Genomic DNA, 16979 nt, shown 5'->3' on the forward strand with positions numbered 1-16979 from the left:
TCTAGACTCAGAAAAATGTCTTCTTTCGAACGAAACGAAGAAAAAAATCGTTTCATAGTCCCTTTAATATTGACACTATCTGGGAAATACGAGATAGGAGAATTGGGACCAGTTATTATTCAAATCAAGTAAACGTCTTTTAATATATAAATTGCCAAATTCTACTATGCAGATGAGCCGAAACCAGAACTACGCACCGTTTGAGAGCAGAAATAGCTTCAGTCATTTTTTCAGATATGTGTCAAACAAAAGATCACGTTGTTTATAGTTATTATATAACTTTATTTTCTTTATTCATTGCACATAAGTGCACTTTCTGGTTACGAGCTTATAACTATGTAAAAATTATATCGTGAGATTGCCTCTGCTGTTACTATGCTCCTTCCGCCATGTGTCTTTCACAAGAAAACGAATACAGTAGACACATGGTAATAAATGAATGCCATAATCGCGTTGCAACGCTTACAGAATATATAATTTCACTCACTCTTTTTCGATGCTGACTGCTCCTGCCTGTTGCTGTAGACATTCGTGTCCCTCGAACCCTGCAACTGATATCACAAGAATGATGAATTACATGGGTGTCTTTGATATATCGACATAATAAATAGTATGTAATATTCACAATAATATAGTCCATGTTGATATTGCAATCAATCTTGCAAGATTTCAGTGAAAGGCAATGTCTTGCTTGACCAATTTGTTCTCTTACTCTAGCCATGTATAGAAGCTCATGTGCTAAAGGGCAATAAAAGCTCCTGCACCATGAACTGGCACAGGGAACACCGACATAGAGAAGAAGACAAGAAGATAGGTGCTAGACTTCCAGCAATATAATTTATTGACAACATTGCGCTGTCTTTTAGAAAACAGCTAGTAAGTCATTCACATCCATGTCAGTAAAGCTCCAATGAGATGCAATTCGGATTGAACATAATTTCCTATATTTCTACTGACGCTTTTGCGCTTGTGTTGATGCCGGCGTCGGTGAATCAGTTTCTATATTCTCTGATCCAAACTGTGCGGCTTCGATCCCTGTCGAGGACACTAGCAACTTGCTGGTATGATAAAACTTGCTTAGACACGCAATCTATCACAACGGATCGCTTGAAAGAAACCCCATGGGGACAAATTCATCCACAGACCGACAATTGTGGCGTCGCTGATGGCCGTAGTTGCCTTGGGACGTATCGCCACGTCGACTGTTTCTTAAACCTCAAATGTCAATTGAGTGAGTAAGTTGTGGGACAAAGTTTAACCTCCAAGATATTGGTTTTAGTCCAACTTAAAGGGGTTTTAAGGGAGAAACCATTGCCAACCTCGCAGAGAAATTGTCTTGTAAACACTGAGTAATATGCGCTATACATCTACATCAAGACGCTGTGTTTTCGAGATCCCGCGTTACTAGGTTATTGCACTTCGAAGGTCACGCGGTTTGCGAGCCCCTCTGTCACGTTCAACTCTTCACCTCCTCGCTTCTTTCTGGAGTGACGTCTTATAGTGGATAACGTTTTACGTTCCCATGACCACGGAGGCGGACGTAAAAGGAGCCAAACTATGGTGGGCTAGAAGGACTGGTGTTGTTCGGCGGTTGTCATATGTACACGCCGATGTTCCCGCCGAGAGATGGAGCCAAGCACCCTGCACCGCCATTTCAAACAACCAGGTGGCACTGTCTTCGTCAGGACAAAAGGTGCGTAGCTGGTTACACATTACTTTAATAGGTTTGGTACATGACGTCATAATCGGTACGGCAGGCCACAGGCGTCTGTCAGTGAGTCAGATTCGGGAAGACTACAGAAGGTCAAGCCCCGGTGTGATGTCATTCGCCGTAGGTCACTGTCCGGTTTGGGGAAAATTCCGGGGCAGGGTGGGCGCTGCTTCAAACTTTCCTAAAAAAAAAGAGAGAGACAGAAAACAAACGAAAAGGAAGAAAGTGTAGCTCATCTAGGCGGCCAGATTTACTACCGTTGAAATTGCTCCCAGATCGTCGTTAATGGTTGATTGGAATTTGTAAATGAGGTAGGATTCGCGTTTTTCCCTGCACCGATCTGAGCTAAAATTTGACTGCAGAATGAAAAGTGACACATTATTTAGTGAATGATCTAGTTGTTTGAAATGGCGAGAGACCGGGAGGTTTGGCTTTTTTGTAAAGTCAGATCGGTGGTTGTTGAACCTGATCCGAAATTATATTTTAGTCTGACCTACGTATTGTGCTTGGCACATGCCGCACTGTATGACATAAATGATGTTAGATGAATAGACGTCGATGTCACCGTTAATTTTGACGGAAAAATTGGAATTAGTGCTTTTAAGTACTTGGGTGCTTTGCATTAATTTGCATATTTGGCACCTGCGACCATTGCACGGGTGGCAGCCGTTTCCTGGATGCGCTGCTTGCACTGTTAAAAAAGACCGTAAATTTACGGAACGCCGCCCACGGAACCAGAGCTTCTCTTTTTCAGTGCTGCTCCAATTCCGTAGCGGCACATGAACCGTTGCTATCCCGTCGTCTTTTCCAGGAATGAGTAGAGCAATATCGCTGAAAATGAAATATTTTGTTCAGACCACGTCACGATTATACTAGCAGAAATATGGAAGACGATACATGTCTTCAGCGAAGCACATATTTACCGTTTTTAAACGATCCAACAGTGATATCGCAATATTCGGGCCTAACTTTTTGCTCGGATGAATGTGGCAGGCTCAAGGACGCCGGCGTCTCGCCGTCAGCGAGTGCGCAGCGCGGAGCAATACAGCATTGTCACCTGAGCCGCTAACTGGAAGCCCGCGAAATTCTTTCCTCGTAGACGCATGAGACGCTCCGTGAAGTTTTAAGTGTTTGGAAGTGCATCTAGTGTTTGGTCTTTGGCCGACTGTACCCCCGCAAAGCAAAGGTGAGTTCAAAACCTGTTTCGTTGTTCCACCACTATACCAAGTCAAATACGAGCACCAGTAAGCATGGTTGCAAAAATTGTTTCGTTGCATACGCGTCTCAGCAACGGTGTGCGACAGCAGAAAAGCAGTGTCTGTGTGTGTCACTGTGTGTAGATCATGAGTAGAAACGTAAAGAGTTGCCTAACGTTCAGTCGTGCGGGGGAGGCTACTGAAATAATTTGTGTTTTGCTGTGATCTCGCACAAATTGATAAATGGTGTGACTCTATCCCCCCCCCCCCCTTGGAGCTGGAATAAACGGAATTCCTCTGTTGTGGAATGTTCACCTGAAAGTGTCCCAATCTCCAAAGTGGATATCATTCCGATATGGCCTGTTATACTTTCCATTGAAATCTGTTGCATTTGCACTATAGGAAGGCCTCCTGTTTGCAAAATTCCGATCCTCTACAGTTTGCAATTCATCAAAGAGGTCACATTTCACAGTCTTTCCAAACAAATGTACCTTTCGCTAGTCTTAGCGGCGTCAAAATTTTCACCAGTAACGGTTTCATGCTCGCACAGCTGAAGGCTGTTTACAAATGGATCCCTTTTTTGCACTCTCTTGGTAGGTGATAGACGGGTGCACTTTGTTGCTGCAGAAATTTTCTTCTCGTCGAGCTCTTTTCGGCCATCTGCTATCACATGAAGATTTTTCAAGTGGTGTTCCTTGTACCATAGAGGGACGTAATGCTGCTTCCAAGAACTATAGAACCAATTCCTCCATGAGTCATCCTGACGAAACGCCAACACATTCAACACAAAAAGTATTGTCTTGAGAGTTTTGTTCTGTGGCTTCTTGCAGCTAGCCGTGTGGACAGTGAAGAAGCAGATATTGCACGCTGAAAACATCCCCTCATCAGAGATGCATCGTGCACTGTGAGTTGACAGTCCCTTCTTGTGTGCTTCGACAATCACTATTCTTGGGACTCAACATACAACAGGACACTATCTTGTGGTCTCCGAGACGAGTACAACCTGCGCTATGGGAAACCGGTACACATCTTTCTGGAAACTGGCCCTGAGGTGATGCCAATTTTTCGCATAACACCATCAAGCTTTCTACCAGACCTCAGACTATACTATCTTGAATCTCAGAGACAAGTGTATATTGTTGTGTGCGACCCTCAGAGTTAATGGACAGTCATCCATATTCAGCTTGTGAAGTAATAAACTCTGTTGTTGTCTCCCTCAGAATATCGATGCTCAGCCATGATTATGGAGGTATGTATAGTCTGTTTAACCAAATTTTCGCAAAATATATACGCTACTTCCGGTTTTGCTTAATAAGTTTGTTTTCTGACACAGAAAGTTCCATATGAGAGGTACATATCTTTCCCTGTGCATGTTACAGTTGTTGCTATATGTGTGTGGTTTTCAGAGCTTGCTCAATGCTGCTTCTTTTTCTCTTTCTTTCTTGTTTACTAGACGTTTCTGAGGATCAGGAGTGGAGATCACAAAACGACAAACTTTGTGTCAGTAACATGTCTTGAGGAGCTAATCAGAGTTGCTGTGGGTCATGGAATTTGTCAGGAGGGCAACATACAGGTACGCCACTTTTTTTATAACGTTTATAACGCTCGTATGAGCTTCAATTGCATTGTTGTTCTAAAAATCTTTGTAACACCAGTTATTTCTTTCTAGGTGTATTTAATGGATGAGTTATCACTTCGCTCTATGGTTGCTGGTGCCAGGAAATGCCTCGATGACATTTTCATTGTTAAAAATGGACTGTGGAAACAAGGTATAGTGCATACATCTCCAGATGCCACTTTGTCCTCTTGCTTGGGGCTTTAAGTGCCATTTTTTGTTTTGCTTTCCTGTTTAGATCAGTCAACATGTGTGAGTGCACCTTCACCAATCCCACAAATGCCTCTGCTCTCACGAATTTATTACCCTTGGGAGAGCGTCAGCAAGACAGTACTTGATGCATTGGAAGCAGACAATGTTCTGCTTCCCTCTCAAGGACAGGAAGTGGCACACATGGCAGCGTCATGGCCCTGCATGTCCATTGAAGGTGGGAGGCACTCCTGATATTTATTCACAGGCATATTTGCTGTTTGCATGGCTTACCTGGATAGAGTACATCAGATATAAAAAAATGTTGTGACATGCATTGAAATGCTGTAGGAGAGCATATCACATTCTGGTAAAATATAGCATTTTGGAACTCATGTGATGTAGTAGAGTAACAAAAAACTGGTTTGGAAGTTTAGATGGTGCTCTAGCTTAGATTATCTGCGGGCCTGTCTTGCAAGAACCCTCCTTATATTATACTACATATTTACTCGGATGGTACGATACATACTGCAGTAAATACAGTAGGCGATGTAACACATACGTATAGCAGAGGCCATATCAACTGCTAACCTTTCAGAGGCATTCATATGCTGCACATATGGTGGTGTCTCTGCCATGCTGAACTATGCTCATAAGCATGTTTCACGGATAAAAAAAAATCCTATCTATGTGCTCAGAAATTTGTTGTGCAACTTGTAGTAGTGAGCGTGTAGTATTCTTCATAAACTTATTTGGAATAGTTGGTAGAGAAATGGAGTGATTGTCCTGATCATTACACCATGTGAAACTAAGAATATTTCATGCAATTATTTTGAATACTCATAAGGAAATTGTATTAATTGGTTGTGATTTTAGGCACCTGGTTGGTATCATTGAGAACGAAGGGAGCCAGCAGGCATAAAAAAATCAAGAGGGCTACATACATAAATGCGTGAGGTAATGAGGGCCGCAGATGAATATAGCAAGAAGTGGGAACATGTAAGTTGTAAATGCTTCCTACGAGCATATTACATTTCTTTATTCATCAAATAATTTAATTTGTTGTGGAAGTATTATGACTAGACCTCGGATGTTTAGGCACTAAAAAAGCTGGTTTTAGGCACCTATAATAGGCACAAAACATGCCGATTTAGGCACTAAAAGCGCAGTTTTAGGCTCAATAAAATTGAGCATTTCGCCCATGGTAGCAACCAGGGGCGCTGCCAAGACTTTTCTGAGTGGGGCGAATCCGCATCCACGCCGTGTACAGGGTGTGGCAAGGCACCGATTTTGCCCTCAAATGTCGTCGAAATGAAATAATTTCCGCGGCCAGGAGGGTAACGGGCCCCCGGGAGGGTAGGTCCTTTTCCGCTACGGGCTCTTTCGTCTGTATTCAACTTTATTTAACATGAATCTCAATAAACTTCAGTGAACTTGAAAACAGCAGCGGAATAGCTGAAGTAGGAAAGTCACGGAACAGCTAAAGCATAAACAAGCACTCATCAGCCGTAGTTGTAGAAGCAATATGAAACAATCACCATTTCCAGATTTGCCGGCGTAAAGCTCCGGCGCTTGTCACCAAGCACGAGCTTGTAGGCTGAAAAGGTGCGCTCCACATCCACTGAGGTCAGCGGTGCGAATTTCAATGTGGGAATGTCTGAAGGCCGGATATCCTCTGGCACAGCTGAGCCAGTCCCAGCTAATACCGCAGCCACTGACTCCATCGTTTTGAACCCCGGGTTTCTCTGCAGGACATACTCAAGCTTTCGCACAACCCTGTCCTTCACAGGACCTCCTGGTACGTTGTGGACTCGCTCCAGTAAGGGCTGACACTATAGCAACCGCGTCGCACAAAGCTTGGCCGGATCTTTCTAGACGCATGATGCTGTCGGCGATGAAAGTGTAATTCGCAGAAATGTGCACCAGTTCAGCAGGGATCGCGGTTCTGGAGCTTCGCCCAGGGTATATTTGCCGCTACAAGTGCCGTGCACAAGTCAGCGTGCAGTTCACTCCTCTTTCCGTCCGCGACGCAATCCTGAAGAAAGCTTTGGCGGGACGTCGACGGGAGGTCCTTTGCGCAATTGAACTTGTGTGCGGCTGTAGCAACGTGTTGCTCTAGATGAGACTTTTTCTCGCATGGGACCTGGAAATTATGGGCTAATTACGCTAGGCAGCGGTAAGCCCTACACAACAGAACTAACGGACCTAGCAGGCCGCGTGGGGCGCCGAGGAGAAAGCAAACCGTGTACTTGTTTACCACACGGCTGACAGAACACCACATCTCCGTTAGTGGTATAGCACTCAAAGCTAGCTCTCCACGAATTAACGAGACTTCGCCTGGACGCCTTTATTTTCGGCATGGTGTAACACTTGCGACGGTCCGTGCAGCCCGCGATCTCACGTTTTGTGGATGCGTCTACTCGCCAGGATGACCGGCGTCGATGGCACGCGCGGCGTCCGCTATAGTTTCGCTTTGGCCTCTGGCTCTTCTCTCGCTTATCGTGCATGTATTGCTGCCACGTGTCGTGCGGGAGGCTTATGAATACGTAAATATGTTATTTTCGGCACGGGCAAAAATGGTGCAATGTAAGGCAAAGACGGATCAGCGCGTTCTGTCTTCCTTTATTGGAAAGAAAGGGAAAACAGGAAAATGAAACGACACAAAAGGTCAATTTAGGCTTTTTACGAGAGAAAAATGACGTTTTAGGCATAAACGCCGAAATAGGCGCTAACGTCAAAATAGGCATTTATAGGCACGATAGGATCATTTATATGAAGTCCCTATCACGTAAATCGTGCTCTAGTATCGAAAAGGCAGCAACATGTGCAATAGAAAAAAATAGGTATTTACCTGAAGATCCGAGGTCTAATTATGACTAAGGAGGCTCAGTAATACTTCCTTTTCTTTTCAGCTCATGTGATACATAGCGGTCAAATGTTCCACCACCAAAGTCATGCACAAGTTATTTGTAGTCTTTTCAGTAATTTCCAAAATAAAGGGTTATTATTGAAAAGCTATCCTCTCTGGACACACAAAACATGAGTATTGAACAATTAACAATGAAACAAAATCTCTGCACATCACACATTGATCATAAGGACTGTAAAGGAAAACAACAGGAAACCAGCTAGCATCATGGTCGACAGCATTTATCCCTGTTTTAAAGCGGAATCATCGTTTCATTACTGCACAGGGCGCCGTCATTATAATTAGTGAATTGCTGCCGTAATGAAGAGGCACATCACGAGTACAGTGTCCTATACTTACTGATATATAGCAGTACCTTGCCCAAACGGCACTTCAGCAGTGATGATGTACTATTTACTGAGTGGTAGCCGTTGGCAGTTCACAACAGACTCAACACCGTTTTTCTCAGTTACGGGTGCATTCCTGTATATTCGCCGTCTACCATCAGAGCCGTAACGGAAGACTATGGGAACTTGGCTGGCATCAACGGATAGCAGCATTCGGTCCCGTTTTGAAACGGAATATTTTCTTACAGTGTGGCTAACCTTAGAGCTAACTAGATTGTCGTGCAGGTTGCGCGCTCGTCTGTAGGTTACCCGCTGTGGCTGAGGGAAAATTTTTCCCTCAGCCAGAAGGATACTATGGTGACGGTTTAGTATACTGGTTAACGCTTGGAATATTGCTGCTAAATGTTAAGATGAGGTTTACGGAACCATTATCTAACATGCGTTTGTGGTTTTGGAACATGGCTTTGCGATCTGCTTTTCGGGTTTTGTTTAGTGCGTCGTCAACTTAGTTGGGTGAAAAGTGACGACCGATGAATGTGTTGGCTCAACTAGAATAATCACGGACACAGCCGTTTTGGTTGGTAGCCAGAGCCGAGCTGGCTGGGCTGCAGTTTAATATCGCGCGCCGCGATTCCGGGTGCGCTGTCGATGGCGGTAGTGGTGCGGCTACAGCGCCCCCCTCCTAGGGAGTCGCAGTAAAGCGACGACTGGTGACTATGCGCTTGGACCATGTTACATGCGGACGGGAAGGGCTCGAATGGACTGGCGACGGGTCTCCAGGCTGACTGGTGGGAAGCGGGGCGGAGGGACCAAGCGATGCGACGGCCGGCAAGGTGGAGGCGTCGATGAAGGCAGGTTTTAGACGGTGGAGGGAAACGGTGTCTTCCCTGCCGTTGACGAGAAGCGTGAAGTAGGCTGGGGTTCTCCGTATGACGGGATAGGGCCCGGAGTAAGGTGGCTGCAACGGTTTTTTGGACACCGTCGCAGCGGACGAAGACGTGCGAGCAGCGGTCAAGGTCGGGGTGATGGAAGGCGTTGGAGAGCGACTGGAACGGGGAGAGGTTGGGCGGAGAGCGTCTATGGTGTGCCGGAGCCGGGACAAGTAGTCGGCGGGAGCCAGGAGCGGCAGGGTAGGCGAGGCTTCAAGGAGGTCAGCGGGAAGGCGTAGGAAGGCACAATAAACAAGATATCCAGGATAAACAGGAGTGGTGCAGCCGAGGTCGGGCTTGAAGGATGTTCGGATGCCCAGCAGTACGAGGGCAGAGCTTCTGGCCAGGGGGTATGCTGGGCGGCGCGGAGGACGACCTTCAGCTGCCGATGGAGCCGCTCAACGAGGCCGTTGGATGCGGGATGATAGGCAGTTGTGCGGGAACGCTTCGTACCAAGAGTCCGCATGAGGTTGGTAAAGAGGGCTGACTCGAACTGAGGACATCTGTCAGTGGTGATGACAGAGGGTACCCCGAAGCGTGATATCCACGCACTGATGAGCGCTTGGGCGATGGTGGGGGTGATAGCATCGATGATGAGGACGGCTTCCGGCCAGCGCGTGTATTGGTCGACGATGGTGAGAATGTACCGGAAACCGCTGGCCAATGGTAGGGGGCCAACAAGGCCTATATGTATGTGGTCGAAGCGGCTCGACGGGAGTGGGAAAGCAGAAGGAGCCAAGCGAGTGTGACGTTGGACCTTGTTCCGCTGGCAGGATAGGTAGGTCTGGACCCAGCGTTTGATGTCCCTCTTCATGTGGGGCCAGACATAACGCTGGGTAATGAGCCGCTGAGTAGCGACGATGCCTGGATGGCAAAGGCGGTGGAACAAGGCGAAGACGGCACGCCGAAAGGGAACGGGGACAAAAAGACGAGGGCGGCCCTGGGACGTGTCGCAGTCGACAGCCGTCGTGGTACCAGGGAGGTGGACGGCCTCGATCTTCAAGGATGTTGAGGTTGAAGCGCGAAAGGCGGCGAGTTCAGGGTCAACAAGCTGTGCCTGAGCCAGGGTGTCCAGCGAGAGTGGTTCATGGGTGGAAGTGCGCTCGGCTTGCGTGAGCGAGCTCAGGCGACTGAGGGCGTCAGGAACAGTGTTTGCGGCGCCGCTGATATGCTGGATGTCGGTGGTAAACTCTGATATGAAGGAGAGATGCTGGACTTCACGGGGGGTGTACCCAGAACCAGAGGACGACAAGGCGTACGTCAGGGGCTTATGATCCGTAAAGAGTGTAAATGGTCGGCCTTCAAGAAAATGGCGAAAATGTTTGATTGCGAGGTAGATGGGATATCTATCGGGGACTGTGGCACGGTTGAGAGCACGATAGTCTCCACATGGTCGCCAGTCGCCTGTCTTCTTCGGCACCATGTGGAGTGGCGACGCCCATGTACTCGAGGAAGGGCGGTAGGTGCCGAGTTGAAGCATGTGATCAAACTCCGCTTTGGCTACCTTGTACTTCTCGGCTGCGAGTCGGCGTGGGCGGAAATGAACAGGTGGGCCCTGGGTGATCACATGGTTCACGTCTTCATGCTGCGCCGGTTTCGTCCAGTCAGGTGGGCGAGAAAGAGCAGGGTACCCCTTAAGGATGGACGCTGGAGAAGAGTCGGGGGCAGTGAATGACAACAGGTGCGATGGAGGAGCAGGTAGCTGAAGAGCGTGGACAGTGAGAGATGTGGTGCTGTCTATGAGGCGCTTTCGGGACACATCAACAAGGATTTTGTAGTGTCTCAAAAAGTCAGCGCCGAGGATGACCTGGGTAACGTCGGCCTCGAGGAAAAGCCAGCGGAAATTTCGCCGGAGGCCGATGTTTAGAGTAAGTGACTGTTGGCCGTAGACTGGGATTGTTGACGCGAGGGTGAAACAGTGCTCTCGAGATTTGCGGTAAGAACGGGGAGCGGGGATGACGCTGATCTCGGCACCTGTGTCGATCAGGAACCGCGTCCCAGATACGCGGTCAACAATGTAAAAGAGGCGGCTGTCTTCGAGGCCGTGTCGACCAGCCGCCACTAGTGGTGGGCCGGGGAGTACAAGTGACAAGTACTGCTGAGAGTCTGCTGAGTCCACAGACTCTCAGCAGTACTTGTCATTCCATAGTTGTCATCCTCGCCACACGAAACTGGCCATTCCCTACAGTCAAGCTCTTCGGTATAGGAGAATCTGCTCGAATGACGACGATCTGGACAGAAATTTAGAACAGCTGCAACAAACCTTTGTCGGTCGTCAGTATCCACCCGATCTAGTTCAAGATGCTCTCAACAGAGCTCGCAAGGCAAACCGTCTAAGCTTACTCGAGAAAAGACAAAACCAATCAGAAAGTAATGCTGTGAACTTAACTGTAACATTCGCCGGAAATATCCCAAACATTAACAACATACTTAGCCGCCACCACAGTATCCTTCTCCAGTCAGAACGCACGAAAAACATATTTCCTAATCCACCACGTGTCGCTTACAGACGTACACGTAACTTACAAGATAGCTTGGTCCGCTCTAAAGTAGGCGAACCCACTAGCCCTCCGGCGGGCTGTCATCCATGTAATGGCAGGAGATGCCAGATTTGCAAGTTAATGCAGACCACACAAACGGTCAGAAGTACGAATTCCAACTTTACCGTCAAGATCAACGCAGACGTAGACTGTAACTCATGCAACGTTATCTATGTAATCCAATGCAACACATGCCGGGCCCAATACGTGGGTCAGACAAAAACTTCTTTCCGAATTAGATTCAACAATCACCGATCGGATGTTACCAAGAAACCTAACCTTCCAGTCTCACGCCATTTCAAACAACCAGAACATTCAATCAACGAAGCCTCAGTTTTTATTCTCCAATCGAACTTTACCTCCGACCGCTCTCGGGAACAACGGGAATCTTACCTAATTTACAAATTCCGATCGGCCATTAACGAGGACCCTGGCATGCTGTCAACAATAAGAAGTTTAACAACCTAGATAAGACCCTGTTGCCTTTTCTCGTTTCAGCCAGATCAAAATCCCCACTGACCCACAAGGACGATGACCCCGCTCCTGGACCTGACACAAAAGCGCTCTGGAATTTCCCCAATTGACAACCGCCAGGTGGCGGGAATTTCCCCCAAACGACCACGTCATTCTCAAGCCCCTTATCAGCCTCGTGGCCACATTTAGCTCTTTTGTCCCGAAGAAGGCGGAGCTTCCGCCGTAACGTAGACATCCTCCCTAACTTTTATGATTTTTAAGTTTTAATAAACCCCTTTTTTCTTACTTCCCCTACTTTCGTCTTCTGTCTCCGATTTATTTCAACTATAATTACGTAGCCGTCCGATCCAACTCCAACTTTTCAAGATATATATATATATATATATATATATATGATGAGGGGGGAAAAGCCATTAAAGAAACCAATAAATAACACTAGACGTGTTCGGAATTCAAAATTACAGATTAACATGGCTTCTATGGCTACACGCAGAGAAACAGATATTCATGGAACTATGCGACAGCACCAGAGGACACGTGTTTCGCCATGTTTGCGGCTCGTCAGCTCTGGGTAGCTGCGCATCGTTCGGAATTGGCAAACCAGGGGTCGCCCTGCGAGGGATATACACTTGGAGGGTGACTGAGCACTCCTCAATATATATATATATATATATATATATATATATATATATATATATATATTTGTAAGTCAAATGTCGCCATGCCAGTACTGGGCAGCTTACAGGCATATGATATACGTGCAGCCAAAGAGCTCCGGCTATTTGTTTCCCTAGTATACTTCACTGGATTTGCACTGGGCTTTCAGTGTTGACTTAGCTCACTCCGACGTGTTACGTGACCTTCAGACGCCATCCTGTCAAACGTTGCCTGCCTGCGTACTGCTGATGAGGCTCAGGAAGGCCGAAACGGCTGTCCAGTACTGCCATCGCTACGTTTGACTTACAAACATATGCTATACATGCAGCCAAAGAGCTCCGGCAATGGTTTTCCCTAGTATACTTCACTATCTTTACACTGGGCTTTCAGTGTTGACTTAGCTCACTCCGACGGAAGGAATCACGTGTTACGTAACCTTCTGACACCATCCTGTCAAACGTTACCTGCCTGCGTGCTGCTGATGAGGCCCAAGAAGGCCGAAACGGCTGGCCAGTACTGCCATCGCTTCGTTTGACTTACAAACATATGTTATACGTGCAGCCAAAGAGCTCCGGCAATGTATTCCCCTAGTATACTTCACTGTCTTTGCACTGGGCTTTCAGTGGTGACTTAGCTCACTCTGACGGAAGGAATCACGTATTACATGACCTTCTCACGCCATCCTGTCAAATGTTGCCTGCCTGCGTGCTGCTGATGAGGCCCAAGAAGGACGGAAAAGCTGTACTGTAGTGGCATGGCGACGTTTCACATACAAACATATGTTACACGTGCAGCCAAAGAGCTCCGGCTATATTTTTCTCTAGTACACTTCACTGGCCTTGTACTGGGCTTTCAGTGGGGATTTTAGCTCACCCTGACGGAAGGAATCACGTGTTTCGTGACCTTCTGGGGTCATCCTGTCAAACGTTGCCTTCCTGCGTACTGCTGATGAGGCCCAAGAAGGCCGAAACAGCTGTCCAGTACTGGCATGGCTACGTTTGAGTTACAAACATGTGCTATACGTGCAGCCAAAGGGTTCCGGCTATTTTTTCCCCTGGTATACTTCACTGGCTTTGCACTGGGCCTTCTGTGGTAATTTAGCTCACCCTGACGGAAGGAATCATGTGTTACGTGAGCTTCTGACGCCATCCTGTCAAACATTGCCAGCCTGCGTACTGCTGATGAGAACCAAAAAGGCCGAAACAGCTGGAAGAATACGCGGTGCCATGTCACTCCTCACGGGCGGAGAACGGAGCAACGTAATACGCTCACAAAACGCACACATATTCAGCCGGCACACGCATTATTCAACAAGTACACGGCTCATGAGGCACACATATTATTCAGCGGGCACAGCCGTTACATGCCGACGTGACGGCTTTGTGCCAGCTGAAATTTGTCGATGGAGAGCGCTGTGCTTGCTATTTGATAGCAAGCTGTTTACCGCGGCGTTTACGGCTTGATGGTTACGGCTGTGTACCGGTTGTACTGACTGAGGGAACGTTTTTAACGGGCACGTGTTCGTCACATGATTCAGAGTGTAGCGTCCCACGCAAGCGCTGCATTGTCTGCTCATCAGGGAGGAGGCGCCACGCGGACAAAGGAAGCAGGAATAGGGCAATCCAGTTGTGTAGCTCTAAAGGACGAATATGTGATTAAGCAGTCGCGCCAAACATTTCCCTGTACACGTGAGCAGTAAAAATCAAACAAGTCAGAAACATGTGAAGTGGAGGAGGAGTGTACGCATAATCGGTGTGGGTTGATTGGGCGTGGTTTGAAAAGTGAATGTTGTTCTGCTTACTGGTAGTGTAATTCTGTCGTGACACATTGTCTTGGTGTTGTGGATTAACTGATACCCTACTGTGAGCTCGGACAGAGCGAGGCATGCAGTTTTATTTTTGACATGTTTCACTACGGTTTCAGATAGATTCACGTTGCGAATGCAGTGTGCCGAAAATTACCGTCCTCTATGTAAAATGCTGTCCATCTTATTAGGGTTCCTTTAGGTGCATCTCTCTGGCACTGCGCGTACGAAGAAAGATTTTGGGAACGGAACAGGACTACACCCATACGTCGGCGTGGACGCTATTTGGAGTTGTTCACTCATTGCTCCTTTCTCTCGCTAAAGGCAATATCTGACTACCGAAAACATCAATGTCGACAATAGCAGTAGCGTCTCAGCCACGCACTTTCTGATAAAAGCAGTTTTATGGGACATATAAAAAGAAAACGTTCGGGGCTGTGAACCGGTTCTAGAACTGTTCGATTTTTGGAGTGGCCGAACCGGGACGAAATGCAAGCAACCCGAACCCGAGCCGAACCCGTATTTTTTGTGGTACTGCATTCTGGTTATATCTGAAAAATGACTACTTCACAGGGGAGCACCTGTGGGTAAAGCATGTGGCAGGGCGAAAAAAAATTTATATCTTCGATGGGCTAGAGTTCGCGTCAAAGGACCATTTGACGAACCGCACACGAAAGCTGCAGTTTCGGAGAATCTGTCAAAGCCCTATCTATACATCTTTTCTAAGCGATCCGATGAACTGCCCAGGCACAAAGGTTGTGTCATGGACAGGATGTAGTGTTCGCTTTGACTCAAGCGAGAATTCCGGAACTTGCGTCTAAGCTGAAATGTGATGTAGCTACGCAGATAACCGTGGGCTCTACCATCACAAACCCACAGAAAGGCGCAGTAGAGGCACACGAACAGCCTAGACAAGCAGAAGGTGAAGAATGTAGATCTAACAGCTTTGAAGGGAGTGATGCTCAGGGCGAGCAGGACAATATTCTAACTCCTGAAGCTTCGAGTTGAGGTAAAGCCATCTGAGAAACGAAGTGACGTAAGTCGCGGTAAATGAGGGATGTTCAGAGCGAAAAGGAAAACATCGCCCTGTGTCCTACTGCCGCTATTTTGGGCCGAGATAGACAGACTCTGTTAACTCAAGCTCATCTTCAGAAGGCTGCTGAAAAAGAGTTAAAAGAGTGCTCCAGCTCTGCTGAAAAAGAGCCGGTAACAAAAGCTCTGTCGATTACTCTACGCTTGAGGGCAATGAGGGTAGCGTCCTCAGCGTTCAGTTGGAGGATTCACAAGTGTACCGCAATGTCACAGATTTGGACAGAAGGGGTACGGATGTTTACGGTACTACTAATAAAGATGAATCGCACACAGGGCTGCAAAGGAATCGAGCTATCAGATTTGCTTGATAAGATCAGTGTCTCTAGCTGGACCGAAAGATAGTGAATCTTGGAGGGTAGTCGCAAAGCTGGATCCTGCAGCAAGGCTTCCTCCGTCCAGAGCGTCGTTCTAGAGCAGTTCATGTTTTCTCTGGTAGGTCTAAAATTAGGCTCGACGCGTCTAGTTGCCATCGGCAGTTCAGCCGTCATTTAACGTTGGTGAACAAAACTATAATGCTTTGTTTCCAACGGAAGGCTGGAAAAAGAGAAAAAGGGGGTAGGCCAGCCGATACTCCTGTGGCTAGCGCCGACAGTACAGGACTTAGCAAGGGTTTGTCATAACATGATTTTGGGTCATTACTAAACGGGGCACCCAATTTTCTGGATGACTCCATCTCAACTCAGGCAGGGTGGTCCGGACACCGTCACCGATTTCCTTTGAAAACGTAATGTTGTACTGCAACACGCGTGCACAGAGGAGCAATAAATATTTTGTCTCTGTATGTGTTGTGGCCCTCCAGAAGGTTGTATGATGTACCTGAAAGTTGTATGATGCTACGTCGTCTATGGTTTCACAAAAGGAAATAACTGCACAGAGAACTTAAACATCTGTCGTGTTTTCTGCGTCCGTGATGGCTAAGAATAGCAAAAGTGTGAGGTTACAACGTCTGTAAGTTCGGTTTGGACGCAAGCAAATTGCGCCGAATTTCATGACGTGAAAACCAGGTTAGTAGTACACCGAGGTCAACCAACCTGCCAAATCAAGGTAGCTTATACCTGTAAGATTCTACCTAACAAGGTCATTGAGCCGCCGACCACGATATCTGGGTCTGGCGGACGCGTGCCAGAGAGACGGAAATATAGGGCATACGCGTGCCATTGCTAATTAATGTCTACCTTGATCTGCTCTAACTACACAATAATGTGTATTACAGAAACTTGGTTCGATGAGTCTATTTCTACCTTAGATTACTTTACTCCAGCCCACACATTTTTCGGGCTTGATCGTGATTATTATTTTGCTGGCCAGCGATATGGCGGATATGTACTGATCGCCGTTCATGCATCCTTAAGAACACGCTGTAGACATGATTGAGAGACGTACGATGAGTGTGTCTGGGTTCAAGTGAACTCCCGTCATGGCCCGGATATTCTTGTAGGTAATTACTACTTGCCATTGGTGCTTTCAGGCATCACTTTTGTAACCTTCAGGGTATGCTAGACTTCTCGAAATTTCGT

At 47.1% G+C, this 16979-nt stretch overlaps 1 protein-coding gene across 1 annotated transcript in view; it reads right to left on the reverse strand.

The window, feature by feature from the left end:
- The window catches only part of LOC135379032 (caspase-3-like), a 179280-nt gene that overhangs the window by 108632 nt on the left and 53669 nt on the right, over positions 1 to 16979 (reverse strand). Inside the window, exon 4 of the mRNA XM_064612279.1 lies at positions 488 to 551. Coding sequence (XP_064468349.1) covers positions 488 to 551 — 64 coding nt within the window. The remainder of the gene's footprint in view (positions 1 to 487; positions 552 to 16979) is intronic.

Source organism: Ornithodoros turicata, chromosome 1 (assembly GCF_037126465.1).
Source record: "Ornithodoros turicata isolate Travis chromosome 1, ASM3712646v1, whole genome shotgun sequence".
In the NCBI taxonomy this organism is placed as follows: Eukaryota; Metazoa; Arthropoda; class Arachnida; order Ixodida; family Argasidae; genus Ornithodoros; species Ornithodoros turicata.